General features: G+C 31.5%; 1 protein-coding gene across 5 annotated transcripts; it reads right to left on the reverse strand.

The window, feature by feature from the left end:
• Positions 1-7,895: 7,895 nt before the first annotated feature.
• Positions 7,896-15,069, reverse strand: LOC11438538 (uncharacterized). 5 transcript variants are annotated; one of them, XM_024771897.2, is made up of 15 exons: positions 14,916-15,069; positions 14,714-14,815; positions 14,460-14,560; positions 14,161-14,247; positions 13,627-13,673; positions 12,533-12,590; positions 12,232-12,345; positions 11,901-12,017; positions 11,603-11,719; positions 10,951-11,044; positions 10,453-10,541; positions 9,337-9,435; positions 8,981-9,195; positions 8,494-8,704; positions 7,896-8,132 (listed from the first exon to the last, which is right to left on the reverse strand). In XM_024771897.2, exons 3-15 carry the CDS (start codon positions 14,539-14,541, stop codon positions 8,080-8,082), a joined length of 1,383 nt encoding a protein of 460 aa, XP_024627665.1. In that variant the 5' UTR covers positions 14,542-14,560; positions 14,714-14,815; positions 14,916-15,069; the 3' UTR covers positions 7,896-8,079. The 5 variants fall into 5 exon arrangements, with proteins under 5 accessions (XP_024627665.1, XP_024627666.1, XP_024627667.1 ...); XM_024771898.2 differs by having other exon boundaries at positions 11,901-12,008; positions 14,714-15,062; XM_024771899.2 differs by having other exon boundaries at positions 11,603-11,710; positions 11,901-12,008; positions 14,714-15,061.
• Between the last annotated feature and the right edge of the window lie 1,508 nt (positions 15,070-16,577).

Consider the following 16,577-nt stretch of genomic DNA (forward strand, 5'->3'; position numbering starts at 1 on the left):
GATGAGAGTGTGTAAGCGCGGGTGTAACTAACTATATACACTTTTCATTTATTTCCTTATTCATAAGACTTTAATTAATGCCTTCATCTAATACAAACCCATCTTTCTATTTTTATTCAACTTTAGTGTAAAATTAATTTACATTATTATAATAAAAAAATTGCCAAAAAAATTATTTATTATATCATAATAATATAAGGGAACTTCTACGGTACACCCGCAAATTAAGGTGTACCGGTACTCTCGCTTACATTTTTATAAATTAACTACTATCATTTTTTATGAAAGAAATAGGTGTTTGTTGCAAATTAAGGTGTACCAGTACTCTCGCTTACATTTTTATAAATTAACTATCATTTTTTATAAAAGAAATAGGTGTTTGTTGACATATATATTTTAGAAAATATCATTTTATAAGAAAAAACATCATTTCATTTTTTAGAAAAATCATACTAAATTTTTTTACATTTCTCTACTATGAGTAATAGGAATTCAGAAAAATCAAATTTTATTGGGTTGGGTTGGGTTGATTGATTTACAAACAAAATTAAATTGACTTATTTTTTATGAGAAAACCTATGTATTTAACTCATACACTTTAAACATGGAAAAGTGGAGAAAGTTTGAACTCAGGTGATATATATTCTATTCGTTCCATAATAATTGAGTCATTTAAAAAAAAATGTCCCAAAATAACTGAGTCATTTAACTTTTCAATATAATATTAATTACTTTTTTCTTTTTATAACTCTAATTAATACTATTTTCATCACTCACAATTCAATATATTCCACTTTGCATTTATGATAGTAGATAATGCATCAATACTTAACAAAAGTACTTAAAACCATTTTTCTCTCTCCTTCATTTATATATTTTTTTAATAGGTGTGAAATGAACATTTGGCTCGGTTAATCCGAAACGGAGGGAGTATATATTTGCAGCTGGCAACAGAGTTACTTTAAAAGACAAAATGAATTTTTTTTCTTAATGAAATGAGATATCCTTGACCAAATATAATTATGGGCTACACATGTTTGATGTAAAAAAAATAGGAACGTAATTCTATTTATTTTGTGGTATATAAAATATTGTAAAATAAATGAAAAACATATATAAGTACTTTTTAGGCTCAATAATATTATGTTGGCATCATTAGTCTAAGACAAACAAATGAGGATGTTTATACATTAGCAGGAGTAGCCATATTTTCAGCTAGTCACACTACTTATTTAGATGTACCATCATCTATTAATACACTTCTTATTAATAAAATGATATAAGTATCTTTTCTTAAAAAATATTATCTTGTCGCCAATATGATTTTGGAATATTTAGAAACATGATTCTCACTCACCTAGAAAGGATTTGAATTTGAATTTTTTTTTTGTCAAGTAGCCTAGGGGCTAAAGAAATTCACTTTAAAGGTGAATAAATGGGGTGTCCGGGATTCGAACTTCGGCCTCTACATACAAATGCATTATCCTTTACCAAATGAGTTAAGCTCAAGTCTTATACTATCGACTTAAGTATTAGTCTTATAACGGATTTAAAAGACCTAAGTTGTTGGAATACCTTAAAACTCTTATTGATAATTATGAATCTTAACACTATATTGTCACTTATTATATTTTAGTTTTCACTCATAAGTATGATGTAACCATCAATTATATTAGTACCAATGATCAAATACTTATACAAGCCTAAATCGTCCCTTAGATGAAACACATTAACAAAGATATGGATTCTCTAACTTTATGGCATTAAAGACTCTACCTTTTAACTCTTATAGACCGTTATATCAATTTATTACTTTAAAATAGTGGTATATGTCCATACTTAAAAATAAAATAAAATAAATCACGAGACGCAACAACTCCATCTTTCTCCACCACTCGTAATTAGCCTCAAATTGTTCTCTTATGCAAGCTTCAAACCTCTCCCCCTTAGATTTAGGCTTTGAATTTGTTGCCAATAAGTATGTTCGATTAAAAAGATATTTTCATGTTCAACCAAAACGTATTTTACATGCAGTTTTCACAAAGCAATGCAATCCTTTCAGTTCACCTTCTAATTGGTGTATGCTGATATTGTTGAGGTCATATCATCTATTCTCGAGTAACTTTGGATTAAGTCGGCATCACTATGATTTGAACTCTAGAAATGAGACCTAATAATTTCACTACAATTAAGTCGAGATTACGACGTTCGTACCCCATAATTTTGACATTTTTATCGGTGGAGTTAGAATTTGTAGTCTATTTAATTATTTTCAATTTATGACTTAGGATTTGAGAAAAATTAGAAAAAAGAAGGCTAAATTAATCAAATGGTCCCTCAATTAATTACGAGTTTTCATTTTGGTCCTATAAGTCTTAAAATCGTCATTTTGGTCCCTCAACTTTTGCTCCGTTGTTCAAAAAGGTCCTTCGCAGTTAACTTTAACTTTAAATGTCTAAAATGGAACACAAAAATGTTGGTCCACCATAAACCTTATTAATTCTTTTAATTTTAACCGTTTGATCTTTTTTTTATAAAAAAGTGACGGCTGGATCATGAAGTACATTATAGCTTATGGTATACCATCAGTAGCTTATTTTTTTTGCCAATTTCTTCATAAAAAATATTTAAAAAACCCAAAAAGAAAAAAAAAAACATAAATTTTATCATTTTTCTTTCCTTTTGTTTCCATTTTCTCATTTTCAAAGAAAAAAAAAAGAAACGATACCTAATCATTTTTCCATTTCTTCATCTTCTTCCCCCAACATCTTCATACAATCTTCAAGAACATTCATAAAAAAATAAAAAATAAAAACCCAGAAAATCTAAAATCTAAAATCATTCACATCTTTTTAATTCTTCCACCATTATCAATTCAGATCCAACAACATTGGCACCATTCTCATTCACATCTTTTTATTTCATAGCAACACATTGGCACTAACAGACCCAACAAGCAATAAAACTAGCATCACTATGTTTCCCAGATACTGCATACAAATTAGAAAACAAAACATAAACTCCACTGTGAATGTGATTATCTAACTGCAACACTTTTTCAGCAGCAAGTTCAGCTAATTGATTTCTCCATGATTACAACATGCACTCAGAATCGAATCGAATAATCTTTTCGCCAATTTCAAATTCCCACATTTAGCGTAAAACTAGTCCTCAAACGAACAGTCAACGTTACTAGCTTTATTCGATTCAAACATCGATGGATCCAAACACCAATATCCAAAGCACCTAGATGAGCACACAAGCAGAAACAAATAACCGACTTTCCAGATTAGTTGAAGAGATGAGACCAAGAAGAAGAGAAGAGAAGTAAATAATTGTGAATCACTTTTCCGGTGCAGTGGTCGCGCACTCCGGTGCGGTGGTCATAAACTAAGCTACTTAGGTCGCAAAATAAATTTACGAGTTTTGTTGAGGATTTCAAGAGGAAGAAGATGATGAATTTAGTTTTTCCGATTGTAGCTCGCAGTGGCCGGAAAACAAGAGAGAAGGTGATGATTGGGGTTTTTGAAATTTCACAGATCTAGAAAATGAATGGGTGATTTTTGAAGAGGAAGAAGAGAGGAATTTAATGGTGGTTTTGGTTTGGTCATACGACCTCGGATGGCAGTTCTACGACCTCTGGAAGGGGGGTAGCATGGTGGCAACAATGGTGGAGAGAAGAAAACTTCTCTCTGGTTTTGTTTTACACGAGAGAGAGAGGAAGAACTTTGGTGTGGTGTTGTGTTTGTTTTTGAAGAAAATAATAAGCTACTGATGGTATACCATAAGCTATAATGTACTTCATGATCCAACCGTCTCTTTTTTTATAAAAAAAGATCGAACGGTTAAATTTAAAAGAATTAATAAGGTTTATGGCGGACCACCATTTTTGTGTTCCACTTTAGACATTTAAAGTTAAAGTTAACAGCGAAGGACCTTTTTGAATAACGGAGCAAAAGTTGAGGGACCAAAATGATGATTTTAAAACTTATAGGACCAAAATGAAAACTTATAATTAGTTGAGGGACCATTTGATTAATTTAGCCAAAGAATACATACTTACAGAATTTTGAGACATCATCTAGGAGTTTGTAAAGGGCTTGTTCAATTTTAATTGTTCACTGTATATAGTAGTAAAGAATGAAATATTAGATTAGGATCCCATTATGGTGGTTATTGTTTTAACAACGACATCTTTTGATTTGTTTATTTAAATTTCTCAATTTGTTTATTTAATTAAGCATTTTTAAATGAATGTTAAATTGAGATAATGTCGGTTCAGAAAAGTAGAAATCCTATGCAGTTCTAATTGAATCACAATAAAGACATGAAGACATCATTTTTCTTTGTGGATGAAGATAATCTATTTTTGATCAATCGCATTGGCTAAAAAACTCTGTTTGTGTCTGTGTTGTTTGTCCTGCTGTGCATATGCGTGCAATACTCGCAGCTTAATGGTCTGACATACCCTAACTACTATGATAAAACTTAATTTTGAACGTGGGGAAAAAACATGGTGACACGTTTGTAAAATTGTGGTTACACGCTTCAAATATTTAATTATATGTAGTTTTCCTGCTGAAACAATACCATTCTATGACAAATTATCATTGAGATATCAAGAGATATATATTCTATGTTTCTTGGACTCTTAATTGCATTAGTTTTCTGTTATGAGTATGGTAAACTTATAGACTACCAACTTTGCATGCAAGAAAACATATGGTTACGCCTTTGTAAAATTTTGGTATACTCTTCAAAAATTTGGTTATATATAGTTTTATTCGACAATGCTAGTAAAGTCAATCAAATTACCTAAGGACATCATGTTCTTACTCGTTTGTGCTTGAAAGTCTGGATGTTTGATTAGATGATAAAAAACACCACCTATCAGCTCAATATTTTTTGTATAACTTTCTGAAAGGTTTGGCAGATTAGGAACCAGATGGTGCTCCAAAATCAGCAATTGAATCCTATCCAAATAGCTATTTCAACTCTGGAGTTCACTTCAGAGCTCAATTGTGCAAACCATTCCGTAATTGCTACTGTTTTAGTGAGAACTGATGCTGAATTTTGGTGTCCCCCTCCACCAGGTGTGATGATTCTAAATTTGAATGTGGATGGAGGATGCATTAAGGATGATACAATGATACAGAGAATAGTAGTCTAGAGATCATATAGGAGTCCTAGAATTTGCTGCAACAAAACTAGAACGAAGGCAACTATTCCCTGCTATGGCCGAAGCATTAGCCCTTCAGTGGTGTCTCCAATGGATCCTCACAACAAATCAAGATGGTTATTTCCTCATTGAATTAAAATGCATAACCATCTTTAATTGAATACATGTTTGCTTGTAAAAAAATAATTGTTCATGTATAAATGATGTACTATGAACACAAATAATTGCATCTAGTCATTCAACATTCTATCTTAATTATCATGTAACTTATAGATGGGTAATTTTGAATGCATGAAAAAAATATGGTTATGCCTTTATAATATTGTGGTTATATGTTTCAATTTGGTTACCAGGAATTATCATGTGAAAACTATATCCTTTTAAGCCAACCTGTCAGGGAAATACCAAAAGTGACCGTTTATTATGTTTCTTTGACTCTAATTCCATTAATTTTTTGTTGTGATGTTGGTAAACTTACAAATGAGTAATTTTGAAAGCAGAAGAAAAAAAATTGTTATGCCTTTATATAATTGTGGTTATATGCTTCTATTATTTGGTTATCTGAATTATCATATGAAAACCATCGAAACACTAAAAGTGACCACCTATTATGTTTCAATTATAGACGAGTAATTTTGGATAAAAAGATGGCTATACCTTTGTAAAATTGTGGTCATGCGCTTCAATTATTTGGTTACCTGAGTTATCATGTGAAAAATTGAAAGGATTTTCCCAAAATTTTCTAGAATTTGAAATCTAACCAAATTTGTAAAGCATTTACTTCTTTTTTTTCAGAGAAGTAACCACAATTTTTGTGAGTGTTAAAATTATAATTTAACTTTTTTATCATCTCATAATATTACATGACACATAAAAAGGAAACACTCATAGTATTTCTCCGATAATTAACCATATTTTTTACTACGCATAAAACAAACATGAGAGTATTTCTACATTCAATTGTTCACGCTTTGTTCATTCATAAGTAATTGTTACAATACGTTCATGAATTTGTGGAACATTACAGCCAACTAATTTACTTGGTTGAGTACATCATTATGAACATAAAAAATTGCATTAGTTTTATGTTGTGAGGCTGACAAACTTATATACGACCAATTTTAAAATTTGGTAAAAAAACATGGTTACACATTTGTAAAATTGTGGTTATATGCTTCAAATATTTGGCTATATGTAGTTTTTATGTTAATATAGTATAATTTTAAGACAATTGATCACTAATATATTTTTAATTTTAAGAATATTATAATGACATGAATTGAATTTAAATAATACATATAAACTCTCCAAAACTTTATAAAATTCTCATCCATTACAATTTTTGAATTTCTCAAAATCAAAAAAAATTTGTATTAAGAAGAAAAATGAACCCTCAAAATTTGTCTCTCAAAATCATATATTTTTTCAACATTCTCGTCTCTTTTACTGCAAACTCGCAAGCAAAGCTTAATGAAGAATTGTGTTTACCACCCACCCCACCCCACCCCCCTAGTTTAAGAAGTGGTGTCATCTTACAAGTTACAACAATATTGAACTTGCGACTTATACAAAATGACAGCATTTGAGACTTTGCATTTGCAACATATTTTATTTAATAATTATTATAGTTTATTTAGAGAAAAAATACTGATAGAATATCAAGACATAATTTGAATTTGAATTTAAATTATTAGCATACGTGGCACTTTCTGTCCTATTCACTACTTTTGTGACTGGACAAAAGAAAACTAAAAAATCTATCATGTGCGCGCTATATTTGTGTTTTATAGGGGACATGTGAGAAGCTAGAGCTAAATGTGCCACATGCATCCTTCTGGGCTTCTGGCAATACTGGTTATCTCAAAATTAAACGTGACATATGCTCGGGGCCATTCACAAATTGATGAAATTCCAGTTGCTCTTACCATAATAAATACTTATTCCTCGAAATTAAAAAAACTAGGAGCACTAAATTTTCCACTTCCATAGAAACTTGATTAGGTAACAAAAATGTCGAAAATTTTCAAAGCATTTATGAGCACGTTGCAGTGTTCACATCAAACAAAAAATTGGACAAAGATTAACGTGCTGTAAGTCTTTGATGTATTTACGTTGATGACTTACAAAAACAATCAATGGTTGTTTTGATTGACTTAATGGAGTATATCAATCAACATAAATTTTGAGAGACTATTTGGAAGAACTTAAGAAAACAACATATGAGAATTTTCACAAGCTTATGCAAGAATATAGATAAACGTTTATCGCTTATCATGATATGTAATAAGTAAATTGGTTATCCAAAGAGGCCCCAAATTGTGAGATAATTTTGCTGGACCAACTAGCGGGTTAATGTTTTTGGTAATTTTATCCTTTTAATGCACAAGTTAAAAATGCATTGTGATTTCCAACACACAAAATTCTTAATTATTTGTTCAAGGCCATAAAAAGATTCACATAAATTATATGTGAAAAAACCTTGTAATATAATGAATAATGATATCTTTTTTGGTGAAGAAACGGAGGTAAAACCCCCGAATATTGCATATCTGTTATGCCATGGGCCTGTTGCTGCATTTATACCACAAAAATTTCTCTTAATTATTCTATTATAAATTGTTTTACCGTAGTAGTTAAGACTTAAGAACATCTAAGTATCTACCGTAGAAGAGGAAGTACCCTTAATTACCAGAGATAGCAATGAAAGCGTGAAATATGGACATAGAATGAAAATTTTCTTCATTTCCATCAACTATATAAAAGTTTTCATTTACAAAGTGTATGTCAGGATAAACAATTTGAGTAATTTCCTTTATCGGCTTCAAAAAATGGACTAAACCCTACCTCAATGTACTGGATACCTGTACTTTCACCTTACCAAAAACTTCCCACCAAGGGTACTAAATAACAGGAACACTGCCTTTTGTTTGTTGCATGGTTCCTAGGGGATTTCCTACAAAACAAATACAACATCATCCTTATGGAAACTTATTTCCGTACTCAAAATTAGCATAAATTCAAAAGCCAAAAAAATATGTGAGGGTATGACAAGAAACACATGCTCTGGTTTATCTAAATGCAAAAAAATAAAAATAATAATATTAATAATAACAACAATAATAATAATCATTCTAACAATTCTGGTTGCTTCTTGTCAAAGCTTGCACTTCAACGCAAGTCGTATCATATAGTTGGAGACATTCTTTTGATGATTTCTGAATATTTTTTAATTTAGCATTGGTCATATGTTATCCTTGACACATGCGGCTAAGTATAATAATCGAACTAAAATGACAATAGAAGTAACAGATCACCTGTGTTGCTTGCAAAAGAATAAGCCTTTGGAAGAAAATTGCCTCTTGTTAAACCAACATTAGTAGCAGCAGACCTTGAAACATTGTCAAGAACAAACTGATCTGACAAGCCAACACTAGGCACACCTCCAGCTTTAAGCAAGCAAACTTCTGAGCTTTTTGCAGGAACATGGTCAGATTTTTGGGTAGAGTACAACATTGCCGAGTGGCTCTGTTTTTCAAAATGAACGAGTCAGTTTTTAGTCATTTGCATAGAACTTAGCTTTTTTCTGGTGGGAAGGAGGGGAGGGATGGCAGGCGATTCAGTTTTTTAGCATACAGAAGATTAAAAATACTCCTAAAGCAAACAACGTACAGAGCATTAAATTATGTTTGTCTGATTTTAACATCTAACATTGAATAACATACAAGCTACATAAGTTATGTCAAAAACTTCAAATCTATAATCCAAATCACCCTTAATTAAGAAGATTGATGATTGACATACCTCCTTGTTGAGGACATTGTTCATTTGTTGAAATGAAGGGTCCCCCAGAGATGAATCTTGCAATGCAACAATCTCTCCAGGTGATGTCTTTTGACCCGCAACATCAGTACATAATTCCTCATTCAAGTTCTCAAAGTACATGTGACGAATAGCAGCACGCAATCGGTTGGTCCTTTGTGAATAATATATCTTTGTGGCAAGAGGTGCAGGAAAATCTAAACAAACAAAAACATGCAAGTGTTAAACCAAAGCCAAAAACAGAGAGAGAATGAGAAGTCATATTAGAACTACTCAACTACAGAATTGAAAGCAATATTAAGAACTTGTTAAACTAAAAAATATCTTTACTTTTATACCATTTTTCATCACGTGCTGCTGCTTCATATGGACCTGCCCAACATTTTTATGGACCACATCTCTATGTTCTGGAACAGTCTTTTCAACCAAATCCTTCCCTAAATGGAATCAGAAAAAATAATTGGAGGATGTGTGTAGGGACATATAAAGTCAAGAAAAACAAAATTGCAAATAGAAAAGTGAAAAATATGAATATAATGTAAGCCGGCCAAAAAGCTCAGAAAGACCAAAGTTCATTTACCCAAATAACCAAACCAAAAAAGGAGGCTTTTGACCATACATACTTGGAGGAAAACTATGAACAGTGACCAACTAGTTTTTCAATAAAAAGTATACAGAACCGTCAGTATTCAGATATAAAGAACATTAAAAGTATGAAACTAAATTTTACATTTAAATTCAATTTTCATATTTGATGCCATGGATACATTTATTGGAGATTTGCAACTTTGAGCAAGCATGGAGATGAACATGCTTATATCCAATCTTAAATTTATGAATTCAGAACAACTTGAATCGGTTAAATCAATATTATAGAGTTGTACTTTTTCGGAAAATAAATATTTAATTTTATGTTACCTCTTAATTATTAATATTTGAGGAATTTCTGGCATCAAATGTGTCTACGTTCGCATGCTAACTTGTTTTCAAAATATACATGGCCGTGTTCTAGCATGTCTAAAACAATGAGATATGATGGAAGAAAGTTAACAACAAGTACGAAACTAACTTATAAGTGTATTGGAGATTTGCAACTTCAGGTAAAGATGGAGAGGAACATGTTAATATCCAATCTTAGATTTATGAATGCATAACAACTTGTTTCGGTCAACTCTATTTATACAATTGTATTTAGTGAAAAGTAAGTCTTAATTTTCATGTTAACTTGAAATTATTAATATTCAAGGATGTACGCTGACATGTTTCCAAAATACATGCCCATGTTCTAGCATGTCCAAAACAATGAGATATGATGGGAAAAAAGTTGACTGTTTGTGCGGAAAGTACAGCATTTAGTTCTTCAAATGATAATTCATTAGCCAAAATCTAGAAAAAAGTTCATCATGGTGATACTGCAAAAACAAACGACAGTGGCAAACAAATTGGACACTTACGAGTAATTCCATTTGTTAACTTCACAGTTTTTGTCACTGCAGACTCTGTTCCATGCCTTTCTGGTACATCAAGATGTGTACTTGCTATCCTGCATCAGACATTATACATTCAGAACAAATTTATTTGAAAGCAGAAAAAAGAAATCAGAAGAAACAATGAATTCTAAACATAACTTCACATAGCAAACAAGATTAATATGGCAAACAAGGAAAGTCGTATAAGTTATAGTTTATCCGGCAATCAAATGACAAACAAACAATCACGATGAGCCCAAGCCCAAATACTTTATTATTTATAAGATTCATGCTAGCTTTGCAGATAGTTTTCTATATGTATATTATTTGCATTTTTAAGGTGAAAAGAGAGATAGTTTTCTATATGTATATTATTTGTATTTTTAAGGTGAAAAGAGAGAAGTGAAGGTATTCAACACAACTAAAGAATTGAAATTCATTTTATTCAAACTACAAGATATATGTGATGAACTAAAAGCATACGATTTATGACGTTTTGCTGGAGGATGTGTTAATGAAGTTTGGAGAACTCTGTTTCCACCATTAATTCCAGCATCATCCAACATAGATGCCGCATCTACAAAAATTGATCAGAACATCAATATTATGCATAACAGAATCTGGCACCCAGTAAGTAAAATCTTAATCCTGAAAACAATTGTGAGGTACACCCAACCATGTTACGCAGAAAATGAGACCACGTTACAGAGAAAATAGGTTAAAAAATGTATAACATACAACATGTAAACTTAACTTATCAGTTTTGATACCTAGTGCCGCAAACACGAATAGTAATATTAATTAACTCGAGCTATGCTGTACGAGGGCATGACGCATAATTAATAGTAGGGGAGAGGCGGATTTGAGTTCAGGGAAAATCATAATCAGGGCACTGCATATGTTCCTTGATTGTTGGGGAAAGAGGTCAGAGTGAAAGCAGGTCAAAGTGAAAGCCAACACAAGTTAAAAAATCCACACGAGTGAACTTAAAAGTCAGCCTAACACCAATATATCATACAACTTTCCAACAATAAATTGACATTGTCCTCATTTTAAAAAATTGATTAAAAGTGAGGGTATAAGATTAACATATACTTATTGTACAGAAAACGAGAGCTATAGAAAGGGACTTTACCTTTAACCTTACTGGAAAAGGGAGCAACTCTGATTCGACTGTTCAAATGGGGTTGTGCCACAGCAGTGTCAATATTATTCACAGAGTCAGACCTTCTCGGCTCCACAACTGCGGTAGCTTGTTTGTGAGGGGTTATTAGGCACAAGAGTTTATTTTAAAGTAGCCTTCACATTAAAATGTATTGCCAAAAATTTGATATTGTTTTAACTTCAAAAAAATTGGTTAAAGTGAGGGTATAAGAGTAACCAAGACTTATTGTATAATATGAGAAAAGGAAAACTTAAAAAAGAGATCTTACCTTTAACCTTATTGGAAGATGGAGCCACTCTAATTCGACCATTCAAATGGGATTGTGACCCAGAAGTGTCAATATTATCCAAAGACTCGGACCTTCGCTGCTCAACAACTGCAGTAGCTTGTTTGTGAGGGGTTATGAGGAACAAAGGTTTATTTGACAGTAACCTTAACATTAAAATGTATTGAGAAAAACTAAAGGAGTTCCTTTAAAGAGGAAATCACATTCAAGAAATCCTAAATACAAGTTTCAAAAACTGATTTTTTTATATAGTAATTTAATTGTATCTTCAAAAGTTTGTAACTTGACTAATGAATTCTCATTTTAAGGATACTTGCACAAGAATTTGATAACTTTTTCCTTTGTTTCCTTGGAGGTTTCCTATTCCCTGTGTTGCCATCAAGCTTCAAGCAAGTTTGTTCAGTGAGCTTTAATGATCTACAAAGTTCTGACAAAACAGAGAAATGTAAGGCGGTAAAAATATGAGGAAGATCTAATGTTAGTGCCTTCCAAAGCAAGAGGAAATTGAAAGGAGATTATGAGACAAAGCCACGTTTAAAATGGTTGTAAGCCTCAAATATCACACAAATAAGGACCAAAAGGTCATAAAACAAATTGGAAATAGGCCACCAGACCTGCATGAGCGGCAAATTGGCTGTCCGTGACTGGTCTCTTGCAATTTTTGCAGCATACCTCAAAAAGGATACCAAACAATCAGTTAAATGAATTCATTCCAGAATATAGATATAATTCAAGAAGATAATGTTTGCCGATGAAAAAATCTATAATAATTCAATCATTTTTAGAAAGTAATTATAAAAACAGAAACAGTTCAAACAAACTATATTTGATTAGCAACTGTTGCCTTCTGATGAATATGTCATCCTTTAAATGAACGAAGGTTCAAATAGAAGTTCCTTTGTGTTGACAAACAAAAAAAGAATCCATGCACATAAGCAACACTCGGCTCTACAGGTAGCAGTTACATATTAGATAAACATTTTAAAATAAAAAAATCAAGCAAAAGGTTGAACAGGCTACAGCACATAACGCCCACTAGCCATCTTAAACTAGAGAAAGCAATTAAAAACTTAAACCAAGGATTACAAATACAGTAATTGTATAAGCTCGCACAAGATTTTGAAGAGTTCATTTACATGGAAAGCCAGGGTAATAACTCAAAGTCAAACTGTACTCTAAAATCCTTAAAGGATAAGTTATGTCTCTGCTTCAACTCATACATTGCACAGGCAATCAACATCAGTTATATAATCATATTGTTTGCTGCAAATATCATATAAATTGCAGAGGGTCATTAAAAGACTAAACTGAACTGTGCAACTTAAGGTACACTAATTCCTGGACATAAGGAAACAATTATTGGCCATCAATATATACCTACCATATGCAGTAACAATAACAAAATGATGGATCAGTCATCTAAAAATACCAGTAAGCCATGTGAAATGTTGAACACATTCCCTTGGGAAGCACACTAATACTAGGGAAAATGTTAACTGGTGCCTTAGGGGCGCTAGTTTCAAGTTGAAAACAACACTTTTTAGACTATTGAGAAATTCAATGCACAACTTCCAAAGTAATCCTAGTATATTTGACTCCTTAGCCAAACCAGTGACCAGTGCACTGGTTAACATGACCCTAATACTAGTCCAATAACACAGAAAAAAAAAAGAAGTATTATTAACATTAAAAAGAAGGAAAAACTTACCAGCTGCAAGGGATCAGTCATGGGTCTCTCACCATAGATATGCATATCTGTATATATAAAATGTAAAGCAGCAGTTTAAATATCCCAAAAACATATACTGAAGACTACAATAAAAATATGAAGCCTGGAAAAAGAAAGCAAATCAAGAATTATATGCATGAGCTAGTATCAATGGCAGTGATAGAAAGATAAAGCAGAATAGCAAAATTTTGAAAACTGCACATGCTAGTACAAATAAGCAATTTCACACTGGTAAAGCACTTTGTCCCCCCACCCCCATTCCTTTGAAGTGGATTGACTATTTAGAGTCCTTTTGCTAATTGAGGTTTTCTGTTAGACATTATTTATTGTTATTTGGTATTTAAGGATCACTATTGGCAGGCCTAACTCCTACCACCCACCCCCATAAAAAAAAAATATATATACTATATTAATATTTAATATTCAATATGCAACACTGATCACATTAATATTCAATGAAGACTATTCACACATTGAATTAAAAAAGTCTGATTCACCAGAGAGCAAAACAACCTTCTTCACTGAGCAAATTTGCTTCATCTGCGTCACGTAGTTGTCTATGAATATACTCAGCTGCTGACTTCTGTCTGGCAAAGTCATCTTCCAAGACCATACATGAACAAATTATATGAATCAGAAATCAAAAATTAACTTGTATACATTTAATATATCAGTACACTGCTAAATAATAATAATAATAATAATAATAATAATAATAATAATAATATTATTATTATTATTATGATAAAAATAATGTGGAACATAATTTCACATAGACGAAAATCTAAGAAGTAGAATCGCGTTAGTGCTACCTGGAACAGTTTGAGAGAAACTTCCAGCGGCTAAAAGCCTTGCAATGACCTTCATTCTCCCATTTCCAGATGAACACACCATTGAGAAGGAAAAACAGTATCTACAATTACGATGATCGTAGCAATGCACGAAATCGGAAGAATGATTAACAACGAGTAAGACGAATGCGGAATAAGAAACACGAAATAGTCGTTGGTGAAATAAACAATTGAATGAAAATCGGAAAGGATCGTAGAAAACGGAAGAACATTACCTCGGATTGCGGAGGAAAGGATTCCGCGAGAACGCTGAAAAAGAGCGGAGAATTGAGGGAATTGGAATCGAATTGGTGAATGGTGATGATCGGAGAGCAATGCTTGCAGAGAAAAAATGTGAAGTGATTTTGATAAAGTCTTCAATGGCGGAAGAGAAAACCCTAAAAGAGAATGAAGAAGATGATGAGGATATTTATTTACCTTTTTTTAGGGTGATATTTTTTTCTCTCTCTTCTCCGCCGGAGAAGGCAATAAATAGGAAAAGATTTGGAGGAACGAAGCGTTTTTTTGCGTTGCTTATTGCTTATGGCTTATGCAATGCCTTTTCTTCTCTTTTGCAGTGCACCACACTACTGTGTACTATCACTTACTTTTTTTACTTATTTATTTCAATTTCAATTTTAAATAGTACTTTTTTTAACGATTTTGCTCCTACGTCGCATCAACAACCATGTTTACATTTTTATATTGAGATTAAGAGTTTAACTAGGATGAATTGATTCACCGTTAAAAACAATTTTCAACACGCAATCAATTAAAAAATGACTAGTGATAACACATTTAAAACAATTTTTATGACAACTTTTTTTTTCTTTTTTCATTTGTCAAAAACAATAGAAAAGAGAAAAATGAAATGTTTAATTACAGTTTTGGTCCTCCTATTTTCATCATTTTGCAAAATTGGTCCCCCTATTTTAAAACTTCGACAATTTTGATCCCTCTATCACATATTTTGTCTAAAATATTGTGATATCATATGTTTTAAATGAAGTTTTTAAAGAAATTTTGTTACAATTTCATCGATCTTTTTCTATCTTCATATCATATTCCACGATATTTAAAATTTATCACATCACATTTTTATACTTAAAAAATACGATGGAGGGACCAAAACTGTCGAATTTAAAAATAGGGAGATCAATTTTGTAAAAAAAATTGAAAATGTGAGGACAAAAACTGCAATTAAACCAAAATAAAAATATAATATAGGTATAAAAAAGTTGTCAAAAGTTATCATAAATGGTGCTACAAAAATCATTTGAATGTAGCCGTCAAAAAGTAAAAAGTTTTACGGTGTAGATACATATAAATTAAATTTATATTTTTACATTTTTATATATATATTTCCTTGTTCAAGCGTTTAGACCCGAAAAAAAGTAATTAAGCCCAAGACCATTTCTATGGGTCAAAGCATCATCTTCGAAATTACTATTTACACCAACTGTTCAATTCAAGTAATATGTAAATCAAGTTTAACTAATTAACTGTTAATTAGTTAAGGATCAGTTCTTATGCTTGTTAATTAGGTGTCCATGAGTTCTAACTCAATCGATAAAAATATCAAAATTGTTAAGTTGGACGTCGTGAATAGATTTTGTTATTTTGTCTATTTATCGAAAGAAGAAAAAAATAAAAACTAGGTATAGAGCCATGCATTTTGGAATGTTGTATCGCTGTCCTATATGTGTGTTTTTAAGACAGTAATAAAATATCAATCTTTGTTCCAACATTGACTAATTCTATTAGAAAATTTGTTAGGTGTAGAGGACAAACTCCTTCATTTTATTTAAATTAGATTAGATTAAATTTTGCTTTAATTACTACTACCTCCGTTCTAAAATATAAGCAAAAAAATCTCATATTCTGTCTCAAAATATAAGCAAAAAAAAACAAACTTTTATGCTATTATTATGTTTTTTCAAACAAATCATCATTTCCAATGTAAAATTAAATGCAAATTGCATTCAATTTGTTCTCCTTTTTATTTTCTCCATAATTTTTAACCAATGAAAATTATTTTTACATCTTTCCATAAAACTTATTCCAACGAGAACACAAATTATACCTCAAATCACTAAGTGT

Source organism: Medicago truncatula, chromosome 8 (genome assembly GCF_003473485.1).
Source record: "Medicago truncatula cultivar Jemalong A17 chromosome 8, MtrunA17r5.0-ANR, whole genome shotgun sequence".
Taxonomy (NCBI): Eukaryota; Viridiplantae; Streptophyta; class Magnoliopsida; order Fabales; family Fabaceae; genus Medicago; species Medicago truncatula.